General features: G+C 33.6%; 1 protein-coding gene across 1 annotated transcript; it reads left to right on the top strand.

Annotated features, from left to right (window-relative positions):
- The first annotated feature begins 2,044 nt into the window (after window positions 1–2,044).
- LOC110098154 (eukaryotic translation initiation factor 1A-like) lies at window positions 2,045–2,534 on the top strand. The gene has a single exon (XM_020824885.2). The coding sequence runs from the start codon at window positions 2,097–2,099 to the stop codon at window positions 2,532–2,534; it is 438 nt and encodes a 145-aa protein (XP_020680544.1). The 5' UTR covers window positions 2,045–2,096.
- Window positions 2,535–15,988: the final 13,454 nt, after the last annotated feature.

The raw sequence follows: 15,988 nt of genomic DNA, 5'->3' as shown, positions 1-15,988 counted from the left end.
TAAAATTATTATTAAAACCAAATAAAGATAAAACATTATAAAGAAAATTCCAATCGAGATTATCATAAGCTTTAGAAACATCAAGCTTAAAAATAACATTACCACCCTTCATTTTGACATTGATATCATGAGTAATCTCTTGGGCTAAAAGTACATTATTAAAAATGCTTCTACCTTTAGCATAACTAATATGATTCAGAGAGATAATATTAGGCAGAATGTTAAGCAATATATTAGCAATAATTTTGGAGTTAAGCTTATTGAGGAAAGTACACAAAGTGATCGGCCTATAGTCATTCCAATGATTGGGGCCATCTTTTTTAGGAATAAGAACAATATAAGTGGAAGAAAAAAAATTAGAATAGGGGTTACCCGCAAAAGAATCTTCCACAGCTTTAATCACATCATCTTAAAATACAAAAAATATATGTTTTGTTTTAAAAGTGAGCAATAGTTTTTTAAAACTATAAATTCAATCCCCCTCCTCCCCTCTTGGTGTGCCTAAGGACAATTCACTAGGATTAAAATCCTTCATCGAACTTTCAATATATTTTGTTATCTCTCTTGTACTTAATCTGCTTGGTTTAGGCTAAGTGTCAAATTTGCATCACCTTGTAAGACATTAATTAACATATGTGCATATATTTCGAGTATAGGGATTAAAGTCTACATGCGAAAAATTTTACGAAGAGGAAGCACATTGTGCTCTAATAAGATTTTCAGAGAATTACATACATGTTACCAAAATCAATCCTATTTAAAGCGTTAAACCTAAATAGAAAATAAAACTTGCAAACCAATTTATTTATGAGTGTTGCGAAACATTGAGAATCAAAATTGATAATTTTATTATGAATTTCGAAGTTTCAAGACGGGCTTCAAATATGTTGGATTTTCTTTAAATTAGTGTAATATAAATTTTTATTTTATGTGTGTAGATATTATACTTATCTAGACAAATCTAATGCTTCTAAAACCCCTTATAATTAATTTTTAGTTATTATATTATGATGGTAAGATGTTTTCATGATAATTCTAAATAGAGATAATTAGATAATAATTATTTAAAAAATGAAAAAAAAAATTGATTTTGTTCATACAAAAGGTCCATAATTTTTTTTTCTTGTCGTAGAAGGATGTAAATAAGTCAAGTCAAGCTTGAATTATAACTAGCTTGAGTTATATATAACTTTAGCTCAACTTATCTATATCTCTAGGAGATTATATTAAGCTGTAGCTCGAGTCGAGCTCATATATTGAATTTGAGATTAATTGTCTTATCACTTCGCAGCTCAAGCTCAAGTTGTGATGGGAGCTTGTTGGGATTGATGGCAAGGAAGTTGTGATCCGACCTCGGTGGAGAAGACATTGATCTGATTAGAAATAAGGAAGTCACAATGAAAGCTTGCTAGAGAGACATTGATGGGACCATTAACATTTAATGGAGTTTTGTGAGGCCTTTTAAATCAGGGTAAACTTAAAGCGGTGAAAAACATGATGTAGAAATTAACTATTCATTCTAGTTGTGCCGGCTTGAGCCGAGCATCATTAAGCTCAAATTTAAGCTAACTTAATTAGCGAGCTGTAATTTGAGCTTTAAGCTTGAACTTGATCTCAATTTTTTTGATTAACTCAATTCGCAATCTTATGAACATGTTGAATCCGAGCATTTGTATTACATTGCTGAAAATATGTGGCTATTGGCACATTTTCTTTTATTAGAATTTTGAATGAAACAAACTGCAAAAATTCACAACGCACGGTACGCACAAAATCAATGGAAAACCTCTTCTGGATTAAAAACCTAACCTCCCAACATAAAGCTGTGGCTATAGGCTCGTTTGTATCTCACTAATTGCGGCAACTAATGTGTGGCTCGCATGCTTCGCATATATTGACCACAAATGGCATATTTTATTATGTCCGTCAAACGGCTATAAAATTCGAATTTTAGTCAATTACCGAAGCTTCACATTCATTTTCTCAATCGAAGCGGCTGTTTTCCTGTGTCTTTCTTATTGCTTGCAGAATTAAATTCAAGAAACTTCTCATGATCAAAACTCTCAGTCGAAGAGAAGAGTCCTCAATCACACGCCATGCCTAAGAACAAGGGAAAGGGCGGTAAGAATCGGAAGAGAGGGAAGAACGAGGCCGACGACGATAAGCGCGAGCTCGTCTTCAAGGAAGACGGACAGGACTACGCGCAGGTCCTCCGCATGCTCGGAAATGGCCGTTGCGAGGCCATGTGCATCGACGGAACCAAGCGCCTCTGTCACATCCGCGGCAAGATGCACAAGAAGGTTTGGATTGCCGCCGGCGATATAGTTCTCGTCGGTCTCCGCGATTTCCAAAACGACAAGGCTGATGTCATCTTCAAATACATGCCTGACGAGGCCCGCCTTCTCAAAGCCTATGGCGAGCTCCCAGAAACCACTCGCCTCAACGAGGGCATCGCTGGTGGCGTAGACGATGAGGACGAAGGAGCCGGAGACGACTACATCGACTTCGAGGACGAGAATATTGACAAGATCTAGTTTCCCACACGGAGCTACGCGCCTCCATCACCCGAAATTATTTTGTGCAGTTCGGAGGTGAATTCTGAGCATGCGACGTCACGGAGGCCCAATAAATTCACTGACTTGGCCCATTCAGATTTCAAATCTCTCAAAATGAAATCTGTTTCAAACATACATGTCATGGTTCCTTATTTCGACAGGGTGCAAATATCTCAATTTCACTCTTTTAGATAATCTCCAAATGCATTCGAATTCCACACACAATAATTTTTCATCAATCACATAAAATTTTTTTTATCATTAGTTAGTTTTACAATTATATAATGATGAAGAGTTTTATTAAAGATTTTCTTACGGTGATGGATATGAAATTTTTTATTTGAATATTATAATCTGGAGATATGCTAATTATATCTCATTAATTTTATGAGATATGCATTAAAGTTTTTTAGATGTAAGATAATCATATATATAGTTATGGATTGTCTTGTCTGATATAATTTTCTCATGAGATCAACATATTTTAACCAGCTAGTTTGACTGGAGCTCAATATAAGCATTTTGAGAAGTACAAGATTATTCATCCGTACATTGATGAAATTCTGTTATTTTGATATTTCTATTCGTTATGTTCAATTTGAGGTTAATTAATGAACACAGTTAATGTCATGATTTGATGCTATAAAAACGTACAAAGATCTCTTGCAACATTTATTCTTTAAGTATAAATTGTTTTAGTACTTATATGTAAGATATTTAATTTAGACATTGGTTTTCTTATCTAAATATAAGTTTTCCTTGCTAGCTATAATATTTTACCTAAATATAAGATTTTAATTTATTAGACTAGTCAGTAAAATATATATATAATATTTTCAACGAAATATGAGGCTTCTAACCAGGTCATTATATTTTATCAAATATAAGGTTTTCGATTTTTACCTAAGAGTTTTGACTTAAATATAAGGTTTTTGATCTAGATTTGCGCATTCTCGAAGAACTTTAATTCATAAATGAGTTTTTTTATCCAGATTTGAAGAAACTCAATGATACTGTTTTAATAGGTTTGATTCTGCAGTCAATTTGCCTTTTAAGTTTCTTTTATGTTGTCATTTGCTTGTGTTGCCTGCCAGACATAATTTATAGATGAAAAATTGCATATTTATTACCTCTTGTTTTTATGTTTATTTCTTTTTTTCATTTTGAGGTGTTGATATATTGTTAGTTGTGCCATCGTCCTCTCTAATGTTTTGGATGAGAGAGAGAGTAGATCAGTTTAATTTTGTTATAATGTTGGCATTTCATCAACATCATTTTTTTTTCTTTTATATTACTTGAAGTTAGTAGGTCTGTTTTTATTCATGTATATGCTCTTTGTTTCTATCAGAATAATTACTAATACAGTGTAGTTTAGCTATGAATACATACTTTATCATACTAAGGCTTCGTTTGGGACGGCATTTCTGTTGCTTTCTAAAGCTATATTTTAGTACAAAATCTATTAAAAACAAGAAAAAAGCAGTGGTCTAAGGTTTCATTAAGGATGATTTTCTTACTGCTTTTTTAAACAAAGCTAGTTTAAGAAAAAGTAAGAAAGCTGTCCCAAATGAAGCCTTAAAGCTATCCCAAACAAAATCTTTCTACCAAGCTTGTTTAGCTCATTAATGAGGACAAGGAGCTTCTGACAGTGCGTTGAGGAAGTAAGTGGTGCTTCGAAGACAAATGTCTGAGACTACAAAAGAGGTAGCTACTAGTGAGGTCAGGGTGAGCTCTCAAGTGCCTTTACTTGGGATATGTAAGACAAAAATAGACAAGTTCACACATTTACGAATATTGTTATCATGGAAGAGGAAACCTACTGTGGGAGAGCTCAAAGTCCGTGTTTCATCAATCAAGCATTTATAGCATCAGCCGAGCGGCGATGATCGAGATAAAGGCTTAGGAGTTGCTGAGGCTCTTTTGGTACTCTAGGGGAATTATTATGTGGGATAGACTCTTGGTTGCCCATCTAACTCTTTTAATTTTATCTATTTATTTCAAGGGCATCTGTTGATGAGAGAGTCCCATAGTGTCAACCTCTTGGGGGTTGTTGAGCTTGTTGGGGCCAATTAGCCGGCATTGTTAAGCTAGTTGGGCCTATTCTTACTAGAGAAGAGGAAAAGGTGTAGACCTATGCAACTTATAAGGAGAGGACTATAAGACTAGCCTGCATTGTTGAAATACAAGAGCACGACATAGTATTTTGATGATTATAAATATTATTTGTATAATAATTTACTTATTCAAGCTTTACATATATTGCATGTTTTTTTTTTTTTTTTTTGGTATTACTAACCATTTCAGCTGCAACATATACGATGCTAATTTGAAAAACAATGACTCAAGATAATATAGAATCAATGTTTAAGTCATTTTATAATAGAGTTCGAAATTTTCTATTTTCTTAAGTCATTTTATGTATTTGGTGTATGTTGGCTAGACAATCAAGTGATTGATGTTAATTGTACTGTATAATCTGTTAAAATAAAATTGATTCAAGTTATTAATGAAATTAGATTAATTAAATTATAACTAATCGTACTGTATGACTTGAAGTCATATAGGATGATCAATTATCTTAAAAAATCCTACTATTGAATACTTATTAAAAAAATGAGGAAAATTTAAATTTTGAACTGATTATATTGTACTAAGGACTTCGTACTATACGAACATTAATGAATGTTGAGTAATTTAATCCCAAGGATTATGGATTCAAATCTTAAGTAATGATATTATGATTAATATTATACAGGACGATCAAATAAATATATTGTTGATTGAAACTTAGTTATTCCAAGATGATCTGTGATTCGATATAATTAAGCATACTATATAACTATACATCATATAAGATGATTAGAGATGAGAAATAAACTAATTAGATATTACCACCCTAGAATCGTACTGTATGATCAAAGAAATTGATTTAAAATTAGGATATAATTTAAATAACCCAACCATCTTAAATCTAAGAAGACTTAAGGGTCTAGGGGTGAGTAGCAGAGACATTTTTTTAGGGAGGGAGCTTGAGAGAAGGACAATGAACCTCCAAGCTCGTAAGAGGGTCTCCAAACAAATTATACGAGGTAGGAGGTGACGTTGAGGTAGATTTTTTTAATGAGGGTGCCAAGAGGTGTGAGGAGATTGACACAGTTGTTATTGTCAGCCTGCATCTTGAGTCTTTCATGTTGTGATTTTGTTGCTCTTGGAAAAGAGCGCTAAGAGAAAAACTCTATGAGAGAAATACTTACTAATCAAGGAAGCTAGGGGATAACATCTCCACCATACCTAGGAGTTGAAGGAGAGAGCAACATCTCTTCCATAGAGAGGAGCTAAAGGAGGGGGGCTTCTCCTCTGTAGTGAGGAGCTGAAGGAGAGAACAACATCTTCATAAGGTTAGGAGTCAAAAGGAGGAAGATTTTTGGGTTAGAAGAGTCTGTAAATGTCATTCTCTACCTATTTGAGTGCCTAATGAGTGTGAGTTGGTGCAATACCCAAAGATGATGATCATTGGAGAGTAACTTGAAAGTTTGAGATTGGTGTTAAATCCTAAAGAACTAGCCTGAGGCTAACTAGGGGGGAGGTGAATTGGTATTTTTATAAATCTTAAACAAAAAGAAAATCTTTTTGATTTTTTAAAATATTTTAAAATAAAATAATAACCCTTAATGCATAAGAAAATAATTTTGCTATATCAATAGAATCATATTTTTTTAATCCTAGAACAAATCACAGAAAGGTATAAAAATAAAATACTATAAAAGTAATATGAAAGAACACACTGAATTTTATAGTGGTTTGGTCAAATACGACCTACGTCCACTCCTTAGAGACACCCACTCCATATATTACACTAAACTAAAGTGAATCTCCTTTTCCTCCCACAGTAAGGTAGAGAAGCCCTTACTACGTATTTGCACTTTCAGCAATTCGGTCGGTTGCCTTATTTTCATCCCTAGTTGACGTGGTTCGAACCTCACGGAAGGAAGGCGCACACGCGCGCAGGGGCTCTGGCACCGCGCCGCAGCGAAAGTTCGTCGCCGGCAGCCCGAGCGCGGGAGCGGGATCGCACACGTGGCTCCGGGAGTGGGGAGTTTGTCGCTGGCAGCTCGAGCGCTGGAGCGAGTGCGTCGCCGGCAGATCGAGCGCGGTAGCGCATCGCCGGCAGCAGCCCGGGAGCAAGGGTGGCGGTCGCGGGCAAGGATTTTTTTTTATTTTTTTTTAAATTTGACCAGCGGTTTAAGACCGCCAGCAAGCCGCCGGAATAATTTGCCGCCGGAAAAAACTACCGAAATTTATTTTCCTACGTCGTTTTTAACGGCGGAATTTTAACCGCCGTAAAAACGCCGGAAACTTACAAAACCACCGAAAAAGACTCAATTTTCCCCGGAAAAAACTGCCAGTTTTGGGTGATTTTCCTGTAGTGGACAGAGAACCTTGAATCATTTTATTCCCTCCTAGAGTAGGTAGAGAACCTGAGAATCCTTTTACTTCCTCTTGGAGTAGGTAGAAAATCTAGATCTAATCCTGAAAATGATCTCCCTAGAGCCACCAAGGAACCAGTTGAGCAACTCGAAGAAGATGAAGAACAGCTTGCTTGGAGCAACCTTTGTGATTCCCTCATAAACTCCCTCTCACTAGGATCTCTCTCTCTCTCTCTCTCTCTCTCTCTCTCTCTCTCTCTCTCTCTTTCTCTCTCTCTCTCAGGCTCTCCCTCTTCCTTCTCTAAGCTCCCTCTTGGATCAACTCCACAATAAAATATTTACTCAAGGGTTAATATAATTACTTATATAGAGAGCCTCCAAAATAAGCCCTAATTTTAAATTTTACACAACCTGTTGTCGTGTATGATTAGTACAAAATAGCCCTTTCAACCAAAACGATCACCATTTCTCTGTATGATTAGTATAAGTATTTCTACATATCATACAGGATGATTATTTCAAAATACTATATGAAATTGTCTAATATGACATGGGATGATGGTTGACGATTTACATAAAATCCCACAAACATCTCGGGACATCCAGTATGATACTCCTAGATGATTAGAAGAAAATTATGATTTTTTGTCTTAGACGATACGAGATCATCTTACAAAATATACCAGATCGCCTAGTACGATCCAAAGGGATCGTCCTATACGATATGATTGAACAATTTAACCATACATAATCCCTTAATCACCAGACCAATTTAGACATGATTATCATAAATCGTCCAGAATTATGTATATCATCCTATACGATTAGAATAAAATATAAAAATTAAAACATTGCCAAAATTGTGATGGCGGCTATTTTTCATCATCTAAACCGATCATGCTGGATGATATGGATTGTCTAATTTTATTAGTTTAATTACTCAAGATTAGCATGAATGCCTTAATCAGGATTATTATTTTTGGCTGATTGCCTAGTACGATTTGACATCATTCTATACGATTAGGTCGAAGATAAAAAATACTCGAACTTACCAAATTTCTCCTACTGAGTATGTGTGTGCAAGGTTACTTCACTTTGGTCCACCATATGAAAGTTCTTATAGGTTGTTAGACCTAAAGCAATTGTCTCATGGCTAACTAAGAGGGGGGTGAATTGATAATTTAAAATTTTTTTTGATATATTAGAAAACTCTTCTTTTAATTTTAAGCATAATAAAATTTTTATCAAACTAACCTATTCATCCACAATAATAATAAAAAATAGAAAATTAAAATGTGGTAAATAAAAAAAAATAACACAAAAATTTATAGTGGTTCATTCCAATTAGACCTACGTCCATTACCTGAAGACTCTCTTCTCAGGTATTGCACTATTACCAAAGTGACTTTCCTTTTGCTCTCATAGTAAGGCAGAGAAGCCTTTACAATTTACCTCTCTTCCACTAATCCCCGGTGCGGTAGAGTACCGTCGCCCTTTCATACCCTCCAAGTTTAAGCAAATAACCGTCATCCTTTCACACCCTACTGGTGTTGGAAGAGAACCTTCATCCTTTCATACACTCCTGGTGTTAGAAGAGAATCATCATCCTTTCACACGTACCTGGTGTCCGCAGAGAACCAAATCTTCTTCATAGATCTTCTTTTGAGCAACTTTAAAGAAATAAGAAAGAGATTTGAGACACTTACAAAGAGGTTCTCAAGCTTGAGCAATCTTGTAAACCCTTCACAAATTTCACTTGTAAGATCTCTTTCCACACTCTCGAAACACTCACTCAAAGCACTCTCACACTTGCTCTCAAAGAAAATACAAAGAAGCATTCATCCAAAGTTTTTAGGATCTTATATATGAAAGACACGAAAAACTTTCCAAAAAATAAAAAATTTTAGTTTGATCATCCATGATCGTATAGTACAATCATATATTATACGTATAATCAATACAAGGTTCGTTCATACGATCCTGTATAAATTAATTTCATGCTTTGATTAACATGTGTACAAATTGACACCGTACATTATGAACAATTCAAAAATTGAACAGATTCGTCCGGTATGATTCTGTACGAACCAATTTCGTTCACTAGAACTCATATGTATGAACTTAACTTCATACAATATGATATGTTTTAATCAAATTATGATTCATTTGGTAGGAAATTGGACGAGTCTATTTCATACTACGGAAGTCATCTATATGAACCCAAGTTTGTACATTACAAATAGTTCAAAAAAATTTTCATATGGGCAAAATAATACGCACTAATTTCATACTCTGGATGTCGTCTGTATGAACCCAAGTTCATACAGTACGAACAGTTCATAAAGTTTACCTGTTCAAATGGACAAAATGTTACGCACCAATTTCATATTCTAGATGTCATCTAAACAAGGTAAATTCATACAGTATGAATAGTACTTGGAAAATTTTCATGCCTGATTCGATTAACTACTTTATGGAGGAACACTCATATCAATATGTACGGTATGATCTAAAATCGTGCATTGTGATTAGTTTTTTTAAAATACAAAATTTTCACACCCCCCAATATGTGTATGCATGACTACTCAATTATAATCACATTCTCTCAGACTCAACAAAAATATAAAAAGTATAGACTTCAGATATAGTAAACCTTAATCTAATTAGTTTTGAAGTCTTCAATAGTTTGGAGTATGATTTCCCTGAAATGTTAGTATACACAAATAATAAAAATAATATTTTCAACATATGTTAAGAGAAAATAGTAATCAATACATTAATATTTTGGAATCATCAAAAACACACATGTTATGAAAATATATATATATGAAAACTAAGATGCAACAATCTTCTCATTTTTTATGATGACAAAATAATTATTGTTTGTGTTAACATTTAAAATAATTTTTCTCCTTAGCTCCCCCTAAATGAATTACCCATTTAAAAATAAGGGGTTCTCACAAACCTAAACCCTAAACCCTAGAAATAAACAACAAACACCAACTACTAAAATAAAATAACTCAGACAAAAAACAAATATGAAACTCGAACAAAAACACAAACACGGACATTCAACCATTCACGTCACATTATATATATGCACACATCACATTATAAATATACATCAATTATCAAACAATATTATGACTCCCTTTTTTGACAATAACAAAAAGACAAGTACAAGTTGAAATGGAAGGTTTTTATAGATAAACCAAAAGAGTTGAAAAAGAAAAGGAGTTTAAACCAATGTACATGCTAGACAAATTAAATAAAAATAATTATTGCAAAAATGAAGAAATGAATATTAGTTAAGTTTGAATTCAATATTGAATATGATTTCTAATTAGATGGATTTCGAGTAGAGATTGGATGATAAAGGAAAGAACACTACAAATGCTTTCAATTGGCGACATTGCGCATTGTTTCAAAAATTTGTGCCACACTTTATGCATCTTTTCTATTTGGACTAATTTTATGCCTCTTTTCACTTTGAGAATCATTGCGAATCTTTCCTATTTTTGTACGCTTTGTGTATTTCAAAATTTTTATGTATTTCTAATATCAATAGTCTAAATTCAAATTCCACTAATAACAAAAAAAAAATATATTGAAAAGGAAAATAAAAAATAATAAGACATCAATCTTGTAACAATTATAGTTTAAATATATTTTACTATAAGAACATGAAATTGATATCCATGTCAACAACTAGTCATAATTTAATTTAAACATTTGAAAGATTAAATTTTATAAAGAAATTAATTTATAGAGCAAAGTAATTGAGAATCTATTCCACTGATCAACTACAAAAGATTTTTCCATTAAAAATATAAATTATTCAAGAAAAATAATTCAATTCAAGTGAATAAAGTATTCCGACATTTCATTGATATTAAGGAGCACATATAAATATTTATCTCATTTCATTCCGTATAACACCATGCATTAACATCATCACAGAGATTCAAAACAATATATGAGAACACTAAACTCATGGAAGAAAACATCACAATAGCAAAACTAACTACTCATAAGCAACAAAAAAAAGGAGTACATTTAGAAATCAAAGGGGCCTTGATTTAGAGGAGGTGGTTGGTTGAAAACAAAAAAGTAACTATTCATCATAGCTATATTAGTCTTTACCGAGTCAAATTGCCCTCGTATCCAACCCATGTCTTCTTGATATCTCGCATCCTGTTGATTAAGGTGATTCTCAATCTAATCAAAGCGTTGATCAAAATGAGTTTCCAATCTATCAAAGCATTGGACCATCTCTTGGTAGAAATTCTGATAAGGTCTAAGAGCAGGTGTAGATGCTGGAGCAGGAGCTCCCCCTTCTTCAACAGAATCATCACTCTCAAAACTTTGATCTCTCTTAAAAATTGCCCGAAAAGAGGCATCCGTAAAGTATACAGGGAGTTTTGTGGGAGCTTTAGGATGAATTAGATTGTACTTCTTTTTAAGGACATAGGCAACTAAGTATCCTAAAGCCACATTTTTCTTCCTTTTATAATGAGGAAGTCCAATTTCAAAAAGATCATAAAGATAATACATGGTCAATTAGGCTTCATCAAATGGTTTTTTAGTCATTATCAAGTAGGTGACTGTGGACAAAAGAAGAGTCATGTTAATTTGATCACTAGCTTTTAGAACGATAAAAATTCTCAAAATATGTTGGATGATAAGGGCATTATGATTTAAAGTGTAGAAATGACCCAAATGACTCACTTGGGCGACATCTCTAATAATTTGATTAATTTTAAACCAATCCAAAATTGTCTCTAGAAGTTAAAGTATATGCCCTAATCCCTTGGGTTCTTAATTGAAGAAAGATGCCTAAATCTTCCTTTGTGATTTTGAAACATTGCTTAAAGACATAGGAAGTAATTCTAGTGTGATCCTAAATAACTTTCATAATGGCCAAAAAAGAATTGGGAAGTTTATTTGTGGTAGGTGTAAATATGATTCAAGATAAACAACAACTAAGTTGAAGCAAATAAGGGTATGACAAAGAAATGGATGTTACCCTAAAAGAGAAGTTCAGAAGGGGTGATTTTAGTAGTTAAATACCTGAAGTAGGCATCCTCATTTTCTTTGTATAAGAAGATATCATCCCTACCCATTCTAGATGAAGATACCTTAGAAAATTGTGGTCGTTTGCTACTACTGACCACTCCTAAGATATAGGCTCTAAAAGGTTTTTCGGAACATATGAGAAAGTGAAGAAAACATTTCCAAATACCCTTCTATTTAATGAAAAATGACCTATCATGTAGTACAAAATTTTGATCGTACATACGATTTTAAAATCGTATGGGATAAAAATAATTTCGTACGTATGAACGAAAATGACAAAAAATGAGATGGCTATTAATGCAATTTTTGAGGCATCCTTTCATACAGGCTTTTTGACCATATGATTGTAAAGACCAACAGTTGCTCGTCTGCAATGCTAAAAATATTAAAGATTGTTTTAAAGATGGTTAGGTTCATCCCCTATAAAAATTGACAACATGATCGTACTAATGAACTATGATTTCATACGTATGATCTGTAATCAATAACTGACACTAACTGGAAAACTATTCCCACTCGTACAGATCAAACTATTTATATCGTATAGGATGATGACATCATTGTATAGTATGAATCCTATGAAAAATTAAGTTTTGTGTGCTCAACTTTAAAATATATTATGTATAAGATACAAGATTCATACAGGATGAAAAAAAATTTCATACAGTATGAAAAAGAACACTTAGAAAATAAGACATGAAAATCAAAAAATCTTCTCAAAAATCAATCACCTTACATTAAATGATAAGCTTTTAGTAAAAATGAAAATAAAATTGAAAAATATAAAACTATGCACACAAACACGAACAAAACCTAACCTGGCTCTTAATGTGCTAAATGTGTCAAAGGCTAGTGGTTTTATAAAAATATCTACAAGTTAATTTTTTATGGTAACATGATTTGATTCAATCTCTCCTTTAGCTACATGATCTCTAATGAAGTGATGCCTTATACCTATGTGTTTGGTATGTTGAAAAGGATTCTTTGAAATGCAAATGACACGAGTATTATCATAAAAAATTAGAATTGAGCCAATTAAAAATCCTAAATCAATCAATTATTATTTCAACCAAAGAACTTATGCCACACAACTACCTAAGTCAATATATTTTGATTCAGCTATAGATTGGACTATTGAATTTTATTTCTTACTGGACCAAGAAACTAAAGAGTTTCCTATAAATAGAAAAGTTATAGATGTACTTTTTTGATCAACCTTACAAGTTGTAAAATCTGAATTTGAATATCCAACTATTTCAAAACAAGAGCTGTGCTTAAGATACCAATATTGAATCTTGAATAAGTTTTTAAATCTAAACTAATGTCCCAAGGCTAACTAAGAGGGAGGGGGGAGAATTGGTAAATTAAAATTTTCTCTTGAATTTAAAATTTGAATGTTTTTAATTCTCAAAGCAAGTTAATTAAAGTTTCAAAATAACTTTTCAACCATAGAAAAATAACTTGTAATAAATAAATGCAAAAATTTAAAAGTCATAAAGATTTATAGTGGTTTTGTCAAACATGACCTACATCCACTTCCTAAAGACTCCCTCTTCAAGTATTGCACTATTACCAAAGTGACTCTCCTTTTTCCCCCACAGCAAGGCGGAGAAGCCTTTACAAAAACCACTCTTCCACTAATTTCCGATGTGGTAGAGAACCATCATCCTTTTACACCCTCCAAGTGTAGGCAGAGAACCTTCGTCATTTAACACCCTCCAAGTATAGGTAGACCTTCATCTTTTCACACTATCCAAGTGTTGGTAGAGAACCATCATCTGTTCACACACTCCAAGTGTCGGTAGAGAACTAGATCTTTTACAAAGATCTTCTCACTAGCAATCTAGAAAGATAAGAGGAAGAGTGGTAACCAAAATTACAAAAAGATCCTTATCTTTGAGTAATCTTGTGAACCCTTCACACTCCACTTACAAGAAATATCTCTCAAACACTCTCTCACACTCCCTCTTTCAATTGCCCTTGAAAAAACACAAAGACAAGACTTTTTCACGTCAATTTTGGTGGACCTTTTATATAAAAGACATGGAAAACCATCTAGAAAACTGGAATTTTCAATTTTGAGCATTCACGATTATACAGTATGATTAATTTTCGTACGTACGAATAGTTCAAATACTATTGCGTACGAACCTGTTGTAAATTGGTACAAAAAGAAATCATACACGATCATCATACGATACGAACCAAGTTTGTCCGCGATGAACAATTAGAAAATTTTTCATCTTCATCGAGACGAAGAGGGACCTTGCAATTTTGTACTCTATATGGCGTACGTATGATGACGACATCATACAGTACGACCAATTATGAAATATTTCAAGTTCGTTGGGACAAAAATGGGCTCTTCAAATTCATACTCTAGACGACGTATGCATGATGACGACATCGTACGATACGAACCGTTTAAAAATTTTTCAAATTTGTTTGGACGAAAAGGGGCCCATCCAATTCATATGTTGGACGGTGTACGTACGATGTCGACATTGTATGGTACGAACTGTTCAATAATTCTTAAGGTTTACTTGGACGAAAAGTAAGGATGAAAAGGGACCTCATAATTTTTTACTCTGGAAGGCATGTATGAATAGTATATCATACAATACGTTCCATACTTAGAAAATTTTTATCCAATTTTATCGTTCAATTGCTCGACGGGAAATTAATTAATCAGATGATCCTGTACAAAAAGGAATCGTACATTACAGTTAGTTTAAAAATTATTGATTTTAAACTCTCCCCCACTGTGAGTGTGCTCAGTTACTCAATTATAATCATACTCTCTCAGACTCAATAAAATAAAAAATATATACTTCATTAACAACAAACCATAAACTAATCTGATTTGAAATCTTCAATAATCCAAAATATGATTTCCCTGAAATGTTAGTACACACAAGAGCAAAACAATTCTTCCAAAATATGTTAGAAAAAATAATAATCAAAGTAATATTATTTCAAATCATCCAAAATATATAAGTTGCAAGAATATTAAATAGGCAAGAACTTAAGTAGAAACCATCTCAACAATCTCCCCTTTTATTATGATGGAAAAATAATTATTATTTGAGTAAAAATGAAAACCCTACATTTCTTTTTAACTCTCCCTAAATGAATAAACATGTGAATGTAAGGGAATTTTTTAACAAATTGAAAGTTCTTTAAGGATGTTAAGCCCTTAAGAACTAGCTCGAGGCTAACCAAGGGGGGGGGGGGGGGGGGGGGGGTGAATTGGTATTTAAAAAAAAAATTTAAATCAAAGCATAATCACAAACCAAAATCACCACAGAAATCAAAGTACAGAATAATAAATGCAGAAACGTAGTAAGAAAAGAACACAGAGAATTTATAGTGGTTCGATCAACTCGGCCTACGTCCACTCCCCAGAGGGGCCCTATGGTTATTGCACTACAAACGTGACTCTCCTTTTTCTTCCAAATTAAGGCGGAGAAGCCCTTACAAAACCTCTTTTTCGTCAACCTTGGCGAGGAAGAGAACCCAACTCCTTTTGCTTCCTCCTGAAGCAGGCAGAGAACCTCGACCAATTGCTGAAGCTTACCTCCCTTGAACCCCCAAGGATGAAGGATGAAGATTGGAGAAGACGACTTGGAACCTTTCTTAGAATAACCTTTGTGAATCCCTCTCACAAACTCCCCCTCACAAGTTCCTCCCTCTCTCTCCCTCTCTCTCCCTCTCCTCTTGGCTCTCTCAAGTCAAGACAGCAGCTAAAGGTTTTTTTGCATGAAAAAATTTGGGTCCTTTAAATAGAATTTCAAGAACTGACATTATACTCCTTTCTATCATCCTGTACGATCAGTACAAATTAAGCTCAATCATCGTGGACAACATGGGACGATTAGAAGAAATTTGGTCATGGCTAATTAGTTCAAATCCAAGTAAAATAGTCCTAGA

This window comes from Dendrobium catenatum, unplaced genomic scaffold (genome assembly GCF_001605985.2).
Source record: "Dendrobium catenatum unplaced genomic scaffold, ASM160598v2 fragScaff_scaffold_570, whole genome shotgun sequence".
NCBI lineage: Eukaryota > Viridiplantae > Streptophyta > Magnoliopsida > Asparagales > Orchidaceae > Dendrobium > Dendrobium catenatum.
The sequence above is the reverse complement of the archived record's forward strand: the minus strand, read 5'-3'. Positions and strand labels throughout refer to the sequence as shown.